This window comes from Thermobia domestica, chromosome 15 (assembly GCF_964235325.1).
Source record: "Thermobia domestica chromosome 15, izTheDome1.hap1.1, whole genome shotgun sequence".
NCBI classification, from domain to species: Eukaryota; Metazoa; Arthropoda; class Insecta; order Zygentoma; family Lepismatidae; genus Thermobia; species Thermobia domestica.
This window is the reverse complement of record NC_137468.1, coordinates 38,930,690-38,944,044: the sequence shown is the minus strand read 5'-3', so window position 1 is coordinate 38,944,044 and position 13,355 is coordinate 38,930,690. Positions and strand designations below refer to the sequence as shown.

Sequence of the window (13,355 nt, the reverse complement as noted above, 5' to 3'; positions counted from 1 at the left end):
CACGCAGCCTAAGGGCTGGATATTTGGCATCATCTCCCCTCATCTTAAGCTATATATTTCTTAATAAGTTAATTTATTGAACTAGAAATTTCCTATGTAGGCATTATTGTATTACAAATTATAATTTCGTTTTTTTCTTCTTTTCGAGCAGTGGCTAAACGTAAACCCACAAGTAGGGCAGGCCCGACAAACTAATAACACAAATAACTTTTAATGTATGATAAAATGTTGAAAATTACATTCATAATTCTATTTTTCTTATTGATTTAAACAAAAAAAAGTCTACCAAATCTATTTATTTTAAAGAAATGTCTTAGCTGTATTTCTAACACTGTTTAGAGTTGAATTTATGTTCATGTAGACATAGTACTGTAGTTTTTCTGTTGTTTAATTTAACAAGAAAGAATGAATATATAGATAAGCAAAAGTAGACGGAAAGTAGTCTATTATTATTATTATTATTATTATTATTATTATTCAACAAATATTTTCATGAGGAAAACACGCAATATGTACTAATGGAATATTCCCATGTTGCTCCACTGCAACTATTTTAAAGTCCACTTCATATACTTTCTTCTGTCTGAGATTTAGAGGGGGGATGAGGGGAATTTCCTCCTCAGTTGCTGTTTTCATTCTCTGCATATTTGAAAATGTAGGGATAGAAAAGGAAAGTGCACTCTTACAGTTAGCTGTCAAATTTGTTGGATAAGTGTTTGTTATTTGCATCTCTCACTTTACAGTACAATACTGCATTTAATTAATGCATCACTGATAATGACTTCTCTAGAAATGTTAATGCTGAGAAGGAGCTTTATTTGAATCAACGCAAGATATTTAATATTGTATTCTAAGGAGTATAATATTTAAGGGAGGGGCTTAAGCACTCACCGAAATTTTATCGCAACTTTTTATTGTTTTATATATATTACAGAATCTTCACATTTCCAGGAATAAAGTTAACAAAGTCCCTCCCAAAACAAGCAAAGCCCCTCGAAACAAAATTGTAAATACCATACTGATTCTATGAAATGGAAAACTCAATTAACATTACAAATAAATATAATTATTTCATCCTGTACGGTAGCATTTGGTAAATTTATACATATGTTTAATGTATCAGACTTATATTCTACATGCTATTATGAACCAGGCCCCACGTAGGAAAAAGTAACAGCTACTCCTCTGAATAGCTCCTGAGAGTATATACATAACTAAATTAAACAAGTTATCACTAATAGAAATGGATAATTCTACACAGAAATTTCTTACTCTGTGTTAAAGAAATCATTTTATAACATATTAGCATTGAAAGATGCTTTCCACGCTAAAACGAAACTCCCAGAGGCCAGCCTTCGTAGCTTCCAAACAATGCGTGCAATACCCAGCGATAATAGCTTCGCTCCCTGAGCAGCATAGCCTATAAACTTGTCTAGCGAGCTGGTGAGGCTCAGACGGAAGGGACTCCGAGTGTTTCCAACCTACTATTTTGTTACCGTAGAAAACGAAATGTTGAAGTATTGAGTTTATTTTATAAGAAACCAAAGATAAAGAAAATATACAGTAGAAAAGAGGGTAGACCCCGCCTCAGAGCCTTATAGTACGCTTCGCCATTGTTTTCGAGTGAACTTGTGTTGAACAATTAGACTTTGTGTAGAATTGACTGCAGTGGTAGGTCGCTCAGTGGTAGAGCGCTCACCTCAGGTGCTTGGGGTCCTGGGTTCGATCCCAGCCCCCGCCAAGTGAACTTTGTGGTGGACAAACACCGTGTACGTGGGTTTTCTCGGGGTTCTCCCGTTTCCTCCCACTTTCTTCATTCCACCATTCCATTCATTACTCATCATCACCGGCATAACCGTGGGATGTAAAACTCAAAGATTTCATTTCATTTTTGCAGGGGTAGGTCGTTGTAATTTACAACAGCTTAAGAAAACCAGATCAAAATATAAAATGTTCTTCCTATATTAAAACAGACGAACAATGGTGACAGCGGCACCTTCCAATTCAGCAGCTAGAAATATAAGTGGAATTTATTACTTTTTTTTCTTTGAAGAGGGGGAGAGAACGTGATTCCGAAAGTATAGCCTAGGACGCAAGAGTGAGTAAATCCGGTCCTGCGTTGATCACAAGTAATATGAACATTTTATAGAATTTTTATATAAAAGACATATATAAGTCAATACAGTAGGCCTACTCTCTCACTCATTAGATTGTAAAGAACACAAAGCTTAGTATGAATAGATTAAGCATTTTGATTGTTTAACATTTTATAAATCTACTCAGATATGTTTTTTTTTAAAAAAAAGGCGAAGAAGAAGAAGAAGAAGAAAAACAAGTGAAAGCAATTATGTATTGAATAAAGAAAATTCTCCCTAAAACTTTGGAAAATGGGAAATGTAAACCAGGAGACTAGTTTTTGAGTGAAAGTATGAACGGTAAATAAATTGCAAAAAATTTGAATAGACAGTGATAGCTCTTGGGGAAGGTAACTTCTTGTAAAAATTCCAATTTTATCGCTACAAAATTTAAAATTTAAATTTCATCGCTAAGGAAACAAAGTTTCATACAGCTTCGGAAAGCTGTGTAAAAAAAAAATAGTACATTAGGAAGTTTTCTTCCCTTACATTGAAGCGATAAAAGTTTAATTTGCTTTTATACTGATGTGACTTCCATCAGAAACCACAACTTTCTATAGAAGAAAACGTGTAAGTACCAGCGGAAGTGTCCGTTCTTCACACAGAAAGTTAAGGCTTAATTAAAGATGGAAATTTGAACATTGTAGAATTTCCTTTCTTTTTTTAGAAGTGAAGTTTCAAAAGACGCTGCAACACGATTCCCTCATTTCTATTCAAATTTCATATTTTCAGCTTAGAAATCTATTCATCACATTTTTCTGAATAAAGAATCGGAAATCTGATCCATATAGAAATGTCCACCCTTATTCCCTTAAGGGATGGAATTTTCATTGCAGCCAAAACATAAGTTCAGTTATGTTTAGCAATTCGTGAAGTAGGGGAGAATGGGGGAATGGCGGTCACCTAAGCATAAAATTGTTATAATCTAGCTCGTAAAGCACGAAAAAGTTTCCGCGATAAGTCGATCCTATAGGTAATTCTGTCTAGTTTATTGTGACCAATTTCAAAATACATCTCTTATTTCATTGCCATGCTAAAAACGAAATTATGAACACACTCAATTGACCGTCATTTCCCACACCATTGGGTAATGACAGTTAGGGATTTATCCATGCTTTACATATGAAATAATAAATTTCATTAAGATTTCAAATTTAATCATTAACTTTAGAATAATTGGGTATCTACAGGGACAGATAATAACCACAGTTTCGTGTAAAGAAGATTTAAAAAAACGACTTATTCATTGACGTTATATATATTTTTTGTCAACACCTTAATATATTTGAAATATAAATCTATTGGTATTGGGAAAAAATCATCAAATGAATATATATGTCTGGATACAGTGGAAGTTCCTTGTTCAACTTCATCATCTCTGGTCTCTGAGTTAGATTACACTTGAAGAGCTTTGTTTGTGGGTTTACTGTCAAGACTTATTTATTATCGTTTATTTTAATGTCGGGGAGCCCCGGTCACTGACTGCCATTACCCCATCCGTTTGACCGAGGCTACCTAAAACGCATGTTTTGAGTAAAACACGGTCAACACCAGCACACAAACAAATGAATGCATTAATTTATAAATTGCTTTAGAACTATATAAGCATAGTGTCTACCTAAAAAGTCACTTAATAAAAATATCAAATGGAATGCTATTTACAGTGTCGAATATTTTGCCTAATATTACATCAAACGTAGAGAGGAAAAAAAAACCCTTTATTTAATATCTTAACTCCTACAATGGCGTCGCGCTCAAAATTACTTTATCTGACAGCTGCCAGTAAGGTGCAATAATCTACTTCTATTTACGACAAGTTTTTCAGGCTATATCGAACTGACCGGGGCTATCCCCCTTTCTCCAGTAGTTCATTCCTTGCATAAAATAAAATAAATAAATTTGAACTTCTTTTACATCTTTTAGGATTAAAATCTTTCTTTTGTGACACTAGCATTCTTATGTACGAATTTCATGTTTCTGGCTATAGTAGAACGACCGGGCGTTGATGAATATGTCACATTTACTCTTTTGTATAATAACATAGATTTTGTGGTTAATGACATAGAGAGTTACGAAAACGACTTATATTTTGCAGACGAGATTTTATTGTACGAGGGAAACATGAAGTTCACAAAAGGACAATGAAAATCTATGAGAAGCGTTCGAAATGTAGCGTATGAGAAAACAATTAGAAAAACTAGTTTCATAGAATGGATAAGCGGTGAGGAAGAATTTTGAAAAAAATAAAGACAAGAAAATAACATAAGCATAATTTTAAAAAAGATACAAGATTGGTTGGGACTATTTTGAAAATAAATTGTATGAGGAGGGTGCGAAGAGAAAAAGAGAAAAGAAAATAACAAGATTACTTGAGAAGATATTGTATAAGGGAAAATTATAGAAGAGGAAGAGAGAAGAAAAATAAGATTATATGAGAGAAAATGAGTGAGGAGGAAGGTATGATAGAATGGATAGAGAGGAAAAAAGAATAAGATTATTTGGCAAATGGTGTGAAGAAAGTATGATAGAAGGGAAAGAGTGAAGAAAAGAGTAAGACTATTTGAGAAGAAATTGTGTGAGGAAGGCGTGATAGAAGGGAAAGATAGAAGAAAAATAAAAATTGTGTAAGAAGAATATGACAGAAGAAAAAGAAAGAAGAAAAGAATAAGATTACAATTGGTGAATGGTGAATGGTAATAATTCTTACCTCAATAGAAATGGGTGAACACCAGGCATAGAAACTTAAAAAATTCTGCCAGGGTCAAGTGATGGCAGAATATTTGTAATGTTTTAAACAGAGATATTAAATACATCAGTAGTAACCTCATAAATCTATAAGAACACCGTAGACACACTGACATATTACCTTACATAAAATTACGAAAGTAAACTGCATTAAAATATCTACAAACCAGACACAGATATACATTAATTTACAGATCACGATATGATAATTGAATGGTCAGTTATATTCTCAATCGCAACATTGTTAAAGAACATTAGAAATGTATTACTTGATACATAAATATATTATCTCATTACATTTTTTTACTCACATTTTTTTAAAAATATTCTGTCGACCGAACGTAGGTGCGCGGCTACATTCTTAGACTTCAATCGGAAGGTATAGGTTTCGTATACCGTAGCTGTATTGGCCATAGGTGTAACTAGAGGGTTGCCAAGACCCATGTTACACTGTGGATCCGCTTTACAGTCAAAACTACGGTTGTTGATAAGTTCTTTCAATTCTTAGACGCAAGGGGCCATGTCCTATCTAGTTACGCCAATGACCTTAACAGATTTTTCATACTTTACCCCCATGTAATCAGATAATTCTTCAATGATATGTTTAAATATAGATCCTGTCCTTTTCATACGCTATTTCCTCACATCTTTCTGATCTATGAAATGGTCTTGTATTTGTACCAGAAACTTTTTTTAATAAATAAAGATTAAAATTTCACTTAATTCAAAACCTGCGTTTTTTCTTCGCAAAAAATAAATTTGATACATATATAGCTAATTTCACTCGATACACATAATAATAAAAGTGTCATTTTAAGCACCTAGAAAACAAACATGGCATAAACATGATTTTAATTAATAAGAATCATAGGCCTATTATCCACGAATCGTATTTTTGAAGATTACCACGTCACACCAGAATTTTCTGATTATTTACCAAAGAATACATTTTGATGGTGGATTCATCGGTGAACCCGAAGGACAGTTCCAAGCCCAAGCAAAATCTTCCGAATTCTGAATAGCGCCTAAAACACGAAAGTTCCCTGGACTGTGTGGGTCGGACAATATGGCATTCAGAAGAGCATCATTTGTTGCGGACATACACCACATCTGTTGAAATACAAAAATATTAATTTTTATTTGAAGATTAATTTCCTGTTGAAAATTCTTCACTTAAGTCTAAGTCGAACAACCACAGATGTTTGTAGACTGGATTTTGATGGTTTACTAAAACAAAATCTACGAAATAAGTAACTCCCAGAATAAAATAGGCAAATGCGGATATAATGTACAATGTGCTGTATGTAGTCTATTATCTATTATACTACGTACTGTAAAAAACCTAATAATAATAATAATAATAATAATAATAATAAATTGATACATATTGATTATTATTACTCTTATTATGTTCTTTTTACAGCAGGAAAGTTATTATAAATTAAGATTGTTAGTAAAATAAAACAGTACGAGGTATATAGTGTTTTATGCTTGTTATTAGCGAAGTTCCCAATAATAGACTACAATAGCGATGCGCACGAGACGAGTCGAGACAGGATTTTCCTGACAAAATTCGAGTCGAGACACTGCTGTTCCAATAGAGAAATATACATTTTTCGAGTCGAGACATCACTTTTACAGCACATTTTCGAGACGAGACAGCCACAAATCTTGTCTCGTGCACATCCCTAGAGGACAACTAAATAGAGAAAAGATAATACTGTTGAAAGTGTTCCAATATAGATAGAACAAGCAGAAATAATTTACCCAAAGTACATGTGTCCCATTGACACTACAACCGCCATAAGTACATTATATCAGCATTTGTCTATTTTATTTATGTTGAAAAATAAAATGCAACAAGTTATACATATTGAAAAATAAATATTTAAACTTAATATAGCCTATTTACACAATATACATTTTTTATTTTTTTTAATTCATAATCATCAGAGGAGGGATCATGAAGCATGTACGATGAAATCGCACAAGAAAAACAAAGAAGGAACATATACATACATATATGCTGATAATCAGTATGGAAGTTTGAGGCAATATGGCGCGAGGGTATAAAGAAGTGTCTTGTACACCTGTTTATACACCTGTGTAATACAATGTTTTATTCAGGACAAGTGTTGTTCTTAGACTTTTTTTTTTATTTTGGATATAAACTTAAAAGTGTGCGGACATCCCTGGCGTCACTACTTTTCTTATTTGCAGTACCGTAATTTCACTGTATAATAACATTGTTTAACATGGGCGAATTCCGGTTATATATATATATATATATATATGCAATTTTGGTTACGGCGCCAATTCTGACTAGTAATGGGTAAATTCCCGGGAAGATATTTTTCGGGAAAATTCCCTGGGAATATTCCCGAGAAGATTCCCAAGAATGGGAATTTTCTGGGAATTTATGTACAATCACAAAGAAAATTCCATTATATTACTATGTTATGATTTCAAAGTTAAATTTGTTTTTTCTATCAGAGTATATTATTAGTGTTGTCTCCAGAGGATTCTTTAAAATGTATATTCTGAACGGCATTATGTTATTTTATTAATATTTTATTATATTATAGTAAAAATAAATATTTACCCAGTTTTGCGCCTCCCCGATCCGGTGCCCGGTTTTGCCCCCCCTTAGTTAACGTCACTGTTAGTGTAGTGCGAATTATAGTATTTTTTAATCATAATTCATCATATCGTATCAGAGATAATCCTAAGTATAAGATATTAGCCAAGTTTCGGGTCAATATTTTGAAAGTTTACAGGTAAAATTTGATACTCTGTATGGGAAGACACCTTTATAAGGAACAAATTACTTCTGACAGCAGGATTAAATAATAGGTGATACTTAAGTATTTTATGTTTACTTGGGTAAAGTAATTGCAAATAATATACGTCAGTTAATGTAAGTAAGTGTATATGAAAAGGACTGAACTAGATATTATTTTCTGATGGCGTATGTATTTATGAACAGTATACAAAAGTTGTATTTTCAATTTATCAGTTTTATGTTACTAATATGAAACTATTGAAACTATTATAAGCGTTTGTATTACTCCGCATCGTGCTATTACATTAGGAAATCTTATCTCTGCGAAAACCATCGTGTTTTCCCTACTCTCTCTGTTCCGCGTATACCCACCATTGCTAACGCGCCAGCTCTGTTTGGACACGCTACCATATGAGCCTACCAACAAGGAATCACCCAGAGTCAAAGGAATCACTTGGAATCAAAGGGATCACCTAGAGTCACTAAATTTCGTACACAGGTAGATCACCAGATTTCATCGTCTGCTAGATCCTTGTTCGATTTTTATTCGGGGAATTTTGTACAGGAGTTAAATTGTAGCCACATTTTTTTACTCCTCTTTAAGAACGCCTGGCGTGTATGGAACCAACATTACCTATTTGTGTTGCTCGCTTACTGAATTGAAGAATTACAATCCGTGGAAATTGAAAATACGAGTTTGCATGGATACAGCACTTAAACGCTATCACGTTTCTTCATGGAAATAGTTCCTTAATGCCTCCGTAGGGACAAGCGCGTTAGGGACGGTGGGTATACGCACAAACCTGTGAGAGGTGGTCACTACGAGGTAACTTTGCATTACAATTACGAACAAAATTAATTACACTTTTTTAACGCAGTTACTATGCTTACATAAGACTTGCTTGTTCTCCGCCTAAATAAGTAAGTTCCTTAAACATTACTCTTCCTTTGAAAACTTTCCTTTTTTTCTGTAAATTTTCCAGCGTAGTGATGATGAGCCCGAGTCCTTAGTGAATGAAGCCTTATTAAAGATAACAAGCCTCATCACACTCTAACGTGATTGCAGACATAATAGGGTTTTCATATATTATTGTTAGAAAGAGTTCAAAAGTCGAATCATGCATGATATTGATACAATCCTCCAAAAGAATTAGACCTACCTCTTGTGAGAGGGATGTGTGTGTGTGTGTGTGTTCAAGTTTATCGCACATAAATGTACGAGGGGCGGATCTACGGGGGAGCGATCGGGGTGATTGACCCCCCGGAAGAGGAAACTTTCTTATTTTATATATAAATAAAATCCATCTCACAGTTCGGAGCTCTTAAAAGTAGTTTTAAGTAGTAGTATTACAACTCACCGCCCCCCCAAAAGTCCGTCCTGGATCCGCCCCTGGAATGTACAAAAATGGATTGGAAAATTTGTGGCCTGACCTACAAAATTAGAAAATATTTGGATAAATTATGTTTTATTTTTCCACGTAATGAATGCCTCTCGATCGAGATACATTTACGCCATCTCTCTGGTAACGGTTCTATACCATTTTATATATATATAAAAAAAAATGATTCCTCGAGCCTTGTAAAATATCCCAGTACAGCACACTTGAACTCTGCATCCGAAGAAAATCACTAACCTCTCAAAAAACTTTTTCAGGTTTCTAAACAAGTAAAAGTCCAAGGGTGCCAGATCAGGCGAATTGGGCGGGTGCGTCAACAGTTCGAACCCACAGGAATTAATTTCTGCCATGGATATAAGGGACGTGTGAACGTGCGCATTGTCGTAGTGAAACAAAATTTCTGACATTTCCGCCGACTTAGCGCCTCACGAACTTATATGCCTTATGAAATATTATACAGTGACTACCAACGGATATAGCTACGCAGCTAATGTATACAAACATTAAATAATTGCGTCCTTCCTAGTTAGGACACGAACTTTCCAATCCATCCTCGTACAAACAAGCTTTTCAATTTAACTCTTTAAACAAATTTTGTATCTGGGAAGAAAGAGTGGTGCTACAAGTACTACCATTTTGCTCAGTAATTCAGAGCAAAGGTTTGAAAAATATATATATTGTGTGTTAGTCGTTTAGTTTTCTGAATGTCACTTACCGTGGCGTAAGCTAAGAAAAATAGTTGCTCTGGAGTATAGGGAAGATCTGGAAGTTTTGGTTCTGGTCCGAATTTTTGTAGGTGTTTCTGGTAAGCTCTGAATGCCTGCCTCATTCCTCCATTATCTGCTATATTTTCTCCTTGAGTAATCACCCCATTCAGCTAAAAAACAAAAATTACAACTGACGATATTAAATATCGAATTAGATATAAAGAACATTTCTACAATATTATTACCGTTTAAAGGGTAAAAATATCATCGAAATATAAGGTATATCGTTAAGTTGTACAAAATGATATGAGTGAACGTAAATTCTCATGCGAAGTTTTTGAGAAACGATTTTTATCTAATCCTAAAAATTTATTCTGTGTGATATGGTGAAACTGGTACTGAAAAATGCATTAATGAAGCTTCTCGATATATCACTAGCAAGACGATAATGTAATGTATAGTTAATGAGATATAGGCCATAATTATGACTAAGTCTTACACTTTAATTTTTTAACTGTGATGTTACCCAATAATAACAATAATAACTTTATTTTTAAGTGCTATGAAAAGCTCATAGGCAAAAATACAGTACAGCCCCTACTGTATGTTAAAACAATTATATAATTTTTTTTTTAAAAAAAAACGATAATTTATAGTATAGAATGAATATTGGAGCAGGTTAAGGCTCTTGTTAGTATATTCACTTTGATTAATATATTCAATTAGCTTTGATTAATATATTCAAATTATAAGGTTCAAACTGATTTACAAAACATGATTAAAGCTACTTGGACCTATAGCTTACGTGAGATCCGAACATGGCCGGCGCTAGCAGTTTTGCCGCCCTGGGCGGTATTTTTACATGCCGCCCTGGACGGTATTTTTACATGCCGCCCCTTTAACCCGCAACCTTATTTTGACAGAAAACATTCAAGTGTCACGAAAAAGTAGGATGCCCCGTTTAAAAACATGTATGAAATGGAAAAGTAAACAAAAAATTGAACTACCTCTCTCGAATGATTACGTAATATTTAAATGACTCCATATATAACACAATATTCAGTAGCATATACAGAAAATATTAAAAAAAAGTCAACTAAGAATTTTAATTTTTACTTATTTTATATCAAAAGGTGTTTCCAATAGAGTTGATTTTTAGTTTAGCGTCCCTCTCACCAGCGAGGCTATATGGGATGTGGACCTACTGATTAACGTGGAATCCAAACCACTTGAGCTCCCGCCGGGAATCGAACCCGAGTCTCCTACGCCAAAGGTGTTTCCAATAGAGTATGGAGCATGAAAATAATAGTGAATCAGCTATTACGGCAAAAACTAAGTGATTGGCCTAAGTCTTATGATGTACTAGAACACAATAGTGATACATGAATTTAACATACCTTAATTGAAAGAAACTTTTCTTGCTTTCTTGCAGTGAGCAAATTTCTTTATAACATTCGCGTAGTTCAATGTTTCAGACATGGAAGACGTAGATAGTTTTTAAATAAGCTTAAATTTCGAAAACCTTCTTTCTCCACTTTCCACGGTTACCGGTAAGGTTAACAAAATCCTAAGTGCAACACTAACATTGGGAGTAAAGTCATGTTCCTTAATTAATTTTAAAGTTTCTTTTGTTGAACTTTTACGCTTAAGGCTGCAGACTACTAAATATTTTTGAAAAACTAATAATTTTTCTTTTGCCCGTTTCTCGTAAGTGGAAAGAGGTAATAAAATGTAACTTACCACAATAATAGATAATGTTATTCTACACCTGAAAATACAAATCGAAAGAATTTTCAGTGTTGCCATCCATAGAAATTACAGTGTGACCAGAATTTGAATTACTCAAAAATCTAGGTAAAGGCAGCGACTAGAAAAATGAATTCAACGGTAATTGATGACTTATCATGCTGTCTATCCTTCTTGTTTACTACTTTTTAAATAATGTTTCTATTTATTTTGTAATGACTTATTTATTTTGTAAGAGTTTATGTAAGGTTTATAAAATAAATAGAAATATTATTTAAAAAGTAGTAAACAAGAAGGATAGACAGCATGATAAGTCATCAATTACGGTTGAGTTTATTTTTCTAGTCTCTGCCTTTACCTAGATTTTTGAGTAATTCAAATTCTGGTCACACTGTTATTTCTATGGATGGCAACACTGAAAATTCTTTCGATCCGTATTTTCGGGTGTAAAATAGCATTATCTATTATTGTGGTAAGTTACATTTTATTACCTCTTTCCACTTACGAAAAACGGGCAAAAGAAAAATTATTAGTTTTTCAAAAATATTCAGTAGTCTGCCCCCTTAACTATAGCGGATAACACTTTTAGTTCGTCTTTCAAATCACTGGGGTTAATATCTTTCGATTCTTCGTGTGTTAAAATGCCGGCAAGTTCAGTACCTTTTCAGACAAAAGTTCAGGTGACACATCTTTAAGATTACTTATATCGTAATGAAAATCGAAATACTCGATGTGATGTTTAAGTTGCTCAAACTTTTCTCTTAAAGCTAACATAATCACGTCTAGAACTTTGTAATAAAAATCGCTCTTGTATCTTGTTTTGTGGATCTTCAATAGCTTCATCCTCTGCCTCGTACTGAAATTGTCTCTTCCTCTCTTGACTTCGAGCTTGCACTGTATTACCTATCCGTGGGTCATCCATGTCTAATACTGATGACAACTCCATCATATCAACTAAGTGAGATCGAAACTTTGCATCATTTCTGCTCCCCTCAAAGTATTCGATATATTGTCAAGAAACCCCAATTGCATCCAACACATGAGAAACAATGCTTTGGAGACTTTTAATTACTATGTTTATGTGGAGTAAAAAATCATACCAAATAACTAGTGAGTAAAGGAAAGGAAAGTTATGCAGCTGGTTTGCTATACACAGAGCATCGACGGCGACTATTCTATCTGTTCTATTGCCGTTACTTATTTGAAGTAAGGCATCATAAACTTTCCCTGTTTGATACGAGGGACTCGTATCTGAATGGAGTCAGAGCATCAATTCGGTGATCGCATCTTGTGGTACTCAATGGTTTTAAAGTGAGACTGCTAATATGTTCCTTTAGTATGGCCCAATGTTGAACCGATGCAGAAATTTTTTTTAACTTTTTTAGCTATACAAAAAATGGAACGGCGTACTGAAATGTTGTGGCTGCATCATTAACGACAAGGTTTAGTGAATGTCTATTGCAAAGAACATAAAAGACTCGGGAATTTATTTCTAAAATTCTCTTCTGAATACCTCAATGTTTGCTTTTCATGTTGGAAACATTGTCATATCCTTAGCCCCTTATGTCTTCGATAGGAATGTTAATTTCCTTTATAAGTTTAATTATTACTTGTGTCAGTCCTAGACTAGTGGTGTCTTGTTACCGCTACAAAACCAAGAAAGTGTTCTCAAATTTTTACAGGTCATTCTCCATTACTGTATGTAATTTGTACATGAACGATTATTGTCATCTGCTCGGTACCAGAAATATCTGGCGTACAGTCTAGTATTATACTATAACATTTTTCAACTCTCAACAAAGACAGCATTTTACTTTTTATTTGTTCACTAAGAATCTGAATG

The 13,355-nt window shown here is 33.8% G+C and overlaps 1 protein-coding gene across 1 annotated transcript in view; it reads right to left on the bottom strand.

The window, feature by feature from the left end:
* Window positions 1-5,072: 5,072 nt before the first annotated feature.
* Window positions 5,073-13,355, bottom strand: part of LOC145671837 (neprilysin-1-like) — a 64,503-nt gene continuing 56,220 nt past the window's right edge. Inside the window, exons 7-8 of the mRNA XM_081741063.1 lie at window positions 9,775-9,936; window positions 5,073-5,990 (exon numbers count right to left, since the gene is read on the bottom strand). Coding sequence (XP_081597189.1) covers window positions 5,814-5,990; window positions 9,775-9,936 — 339 coding nt within the window. The 3' untranslated portion in view covers window positions 5,073-5,813. The remainder of the gene's footprint in view (window positions 5,991-9,774; window positions 9,937-13,355) is intronic.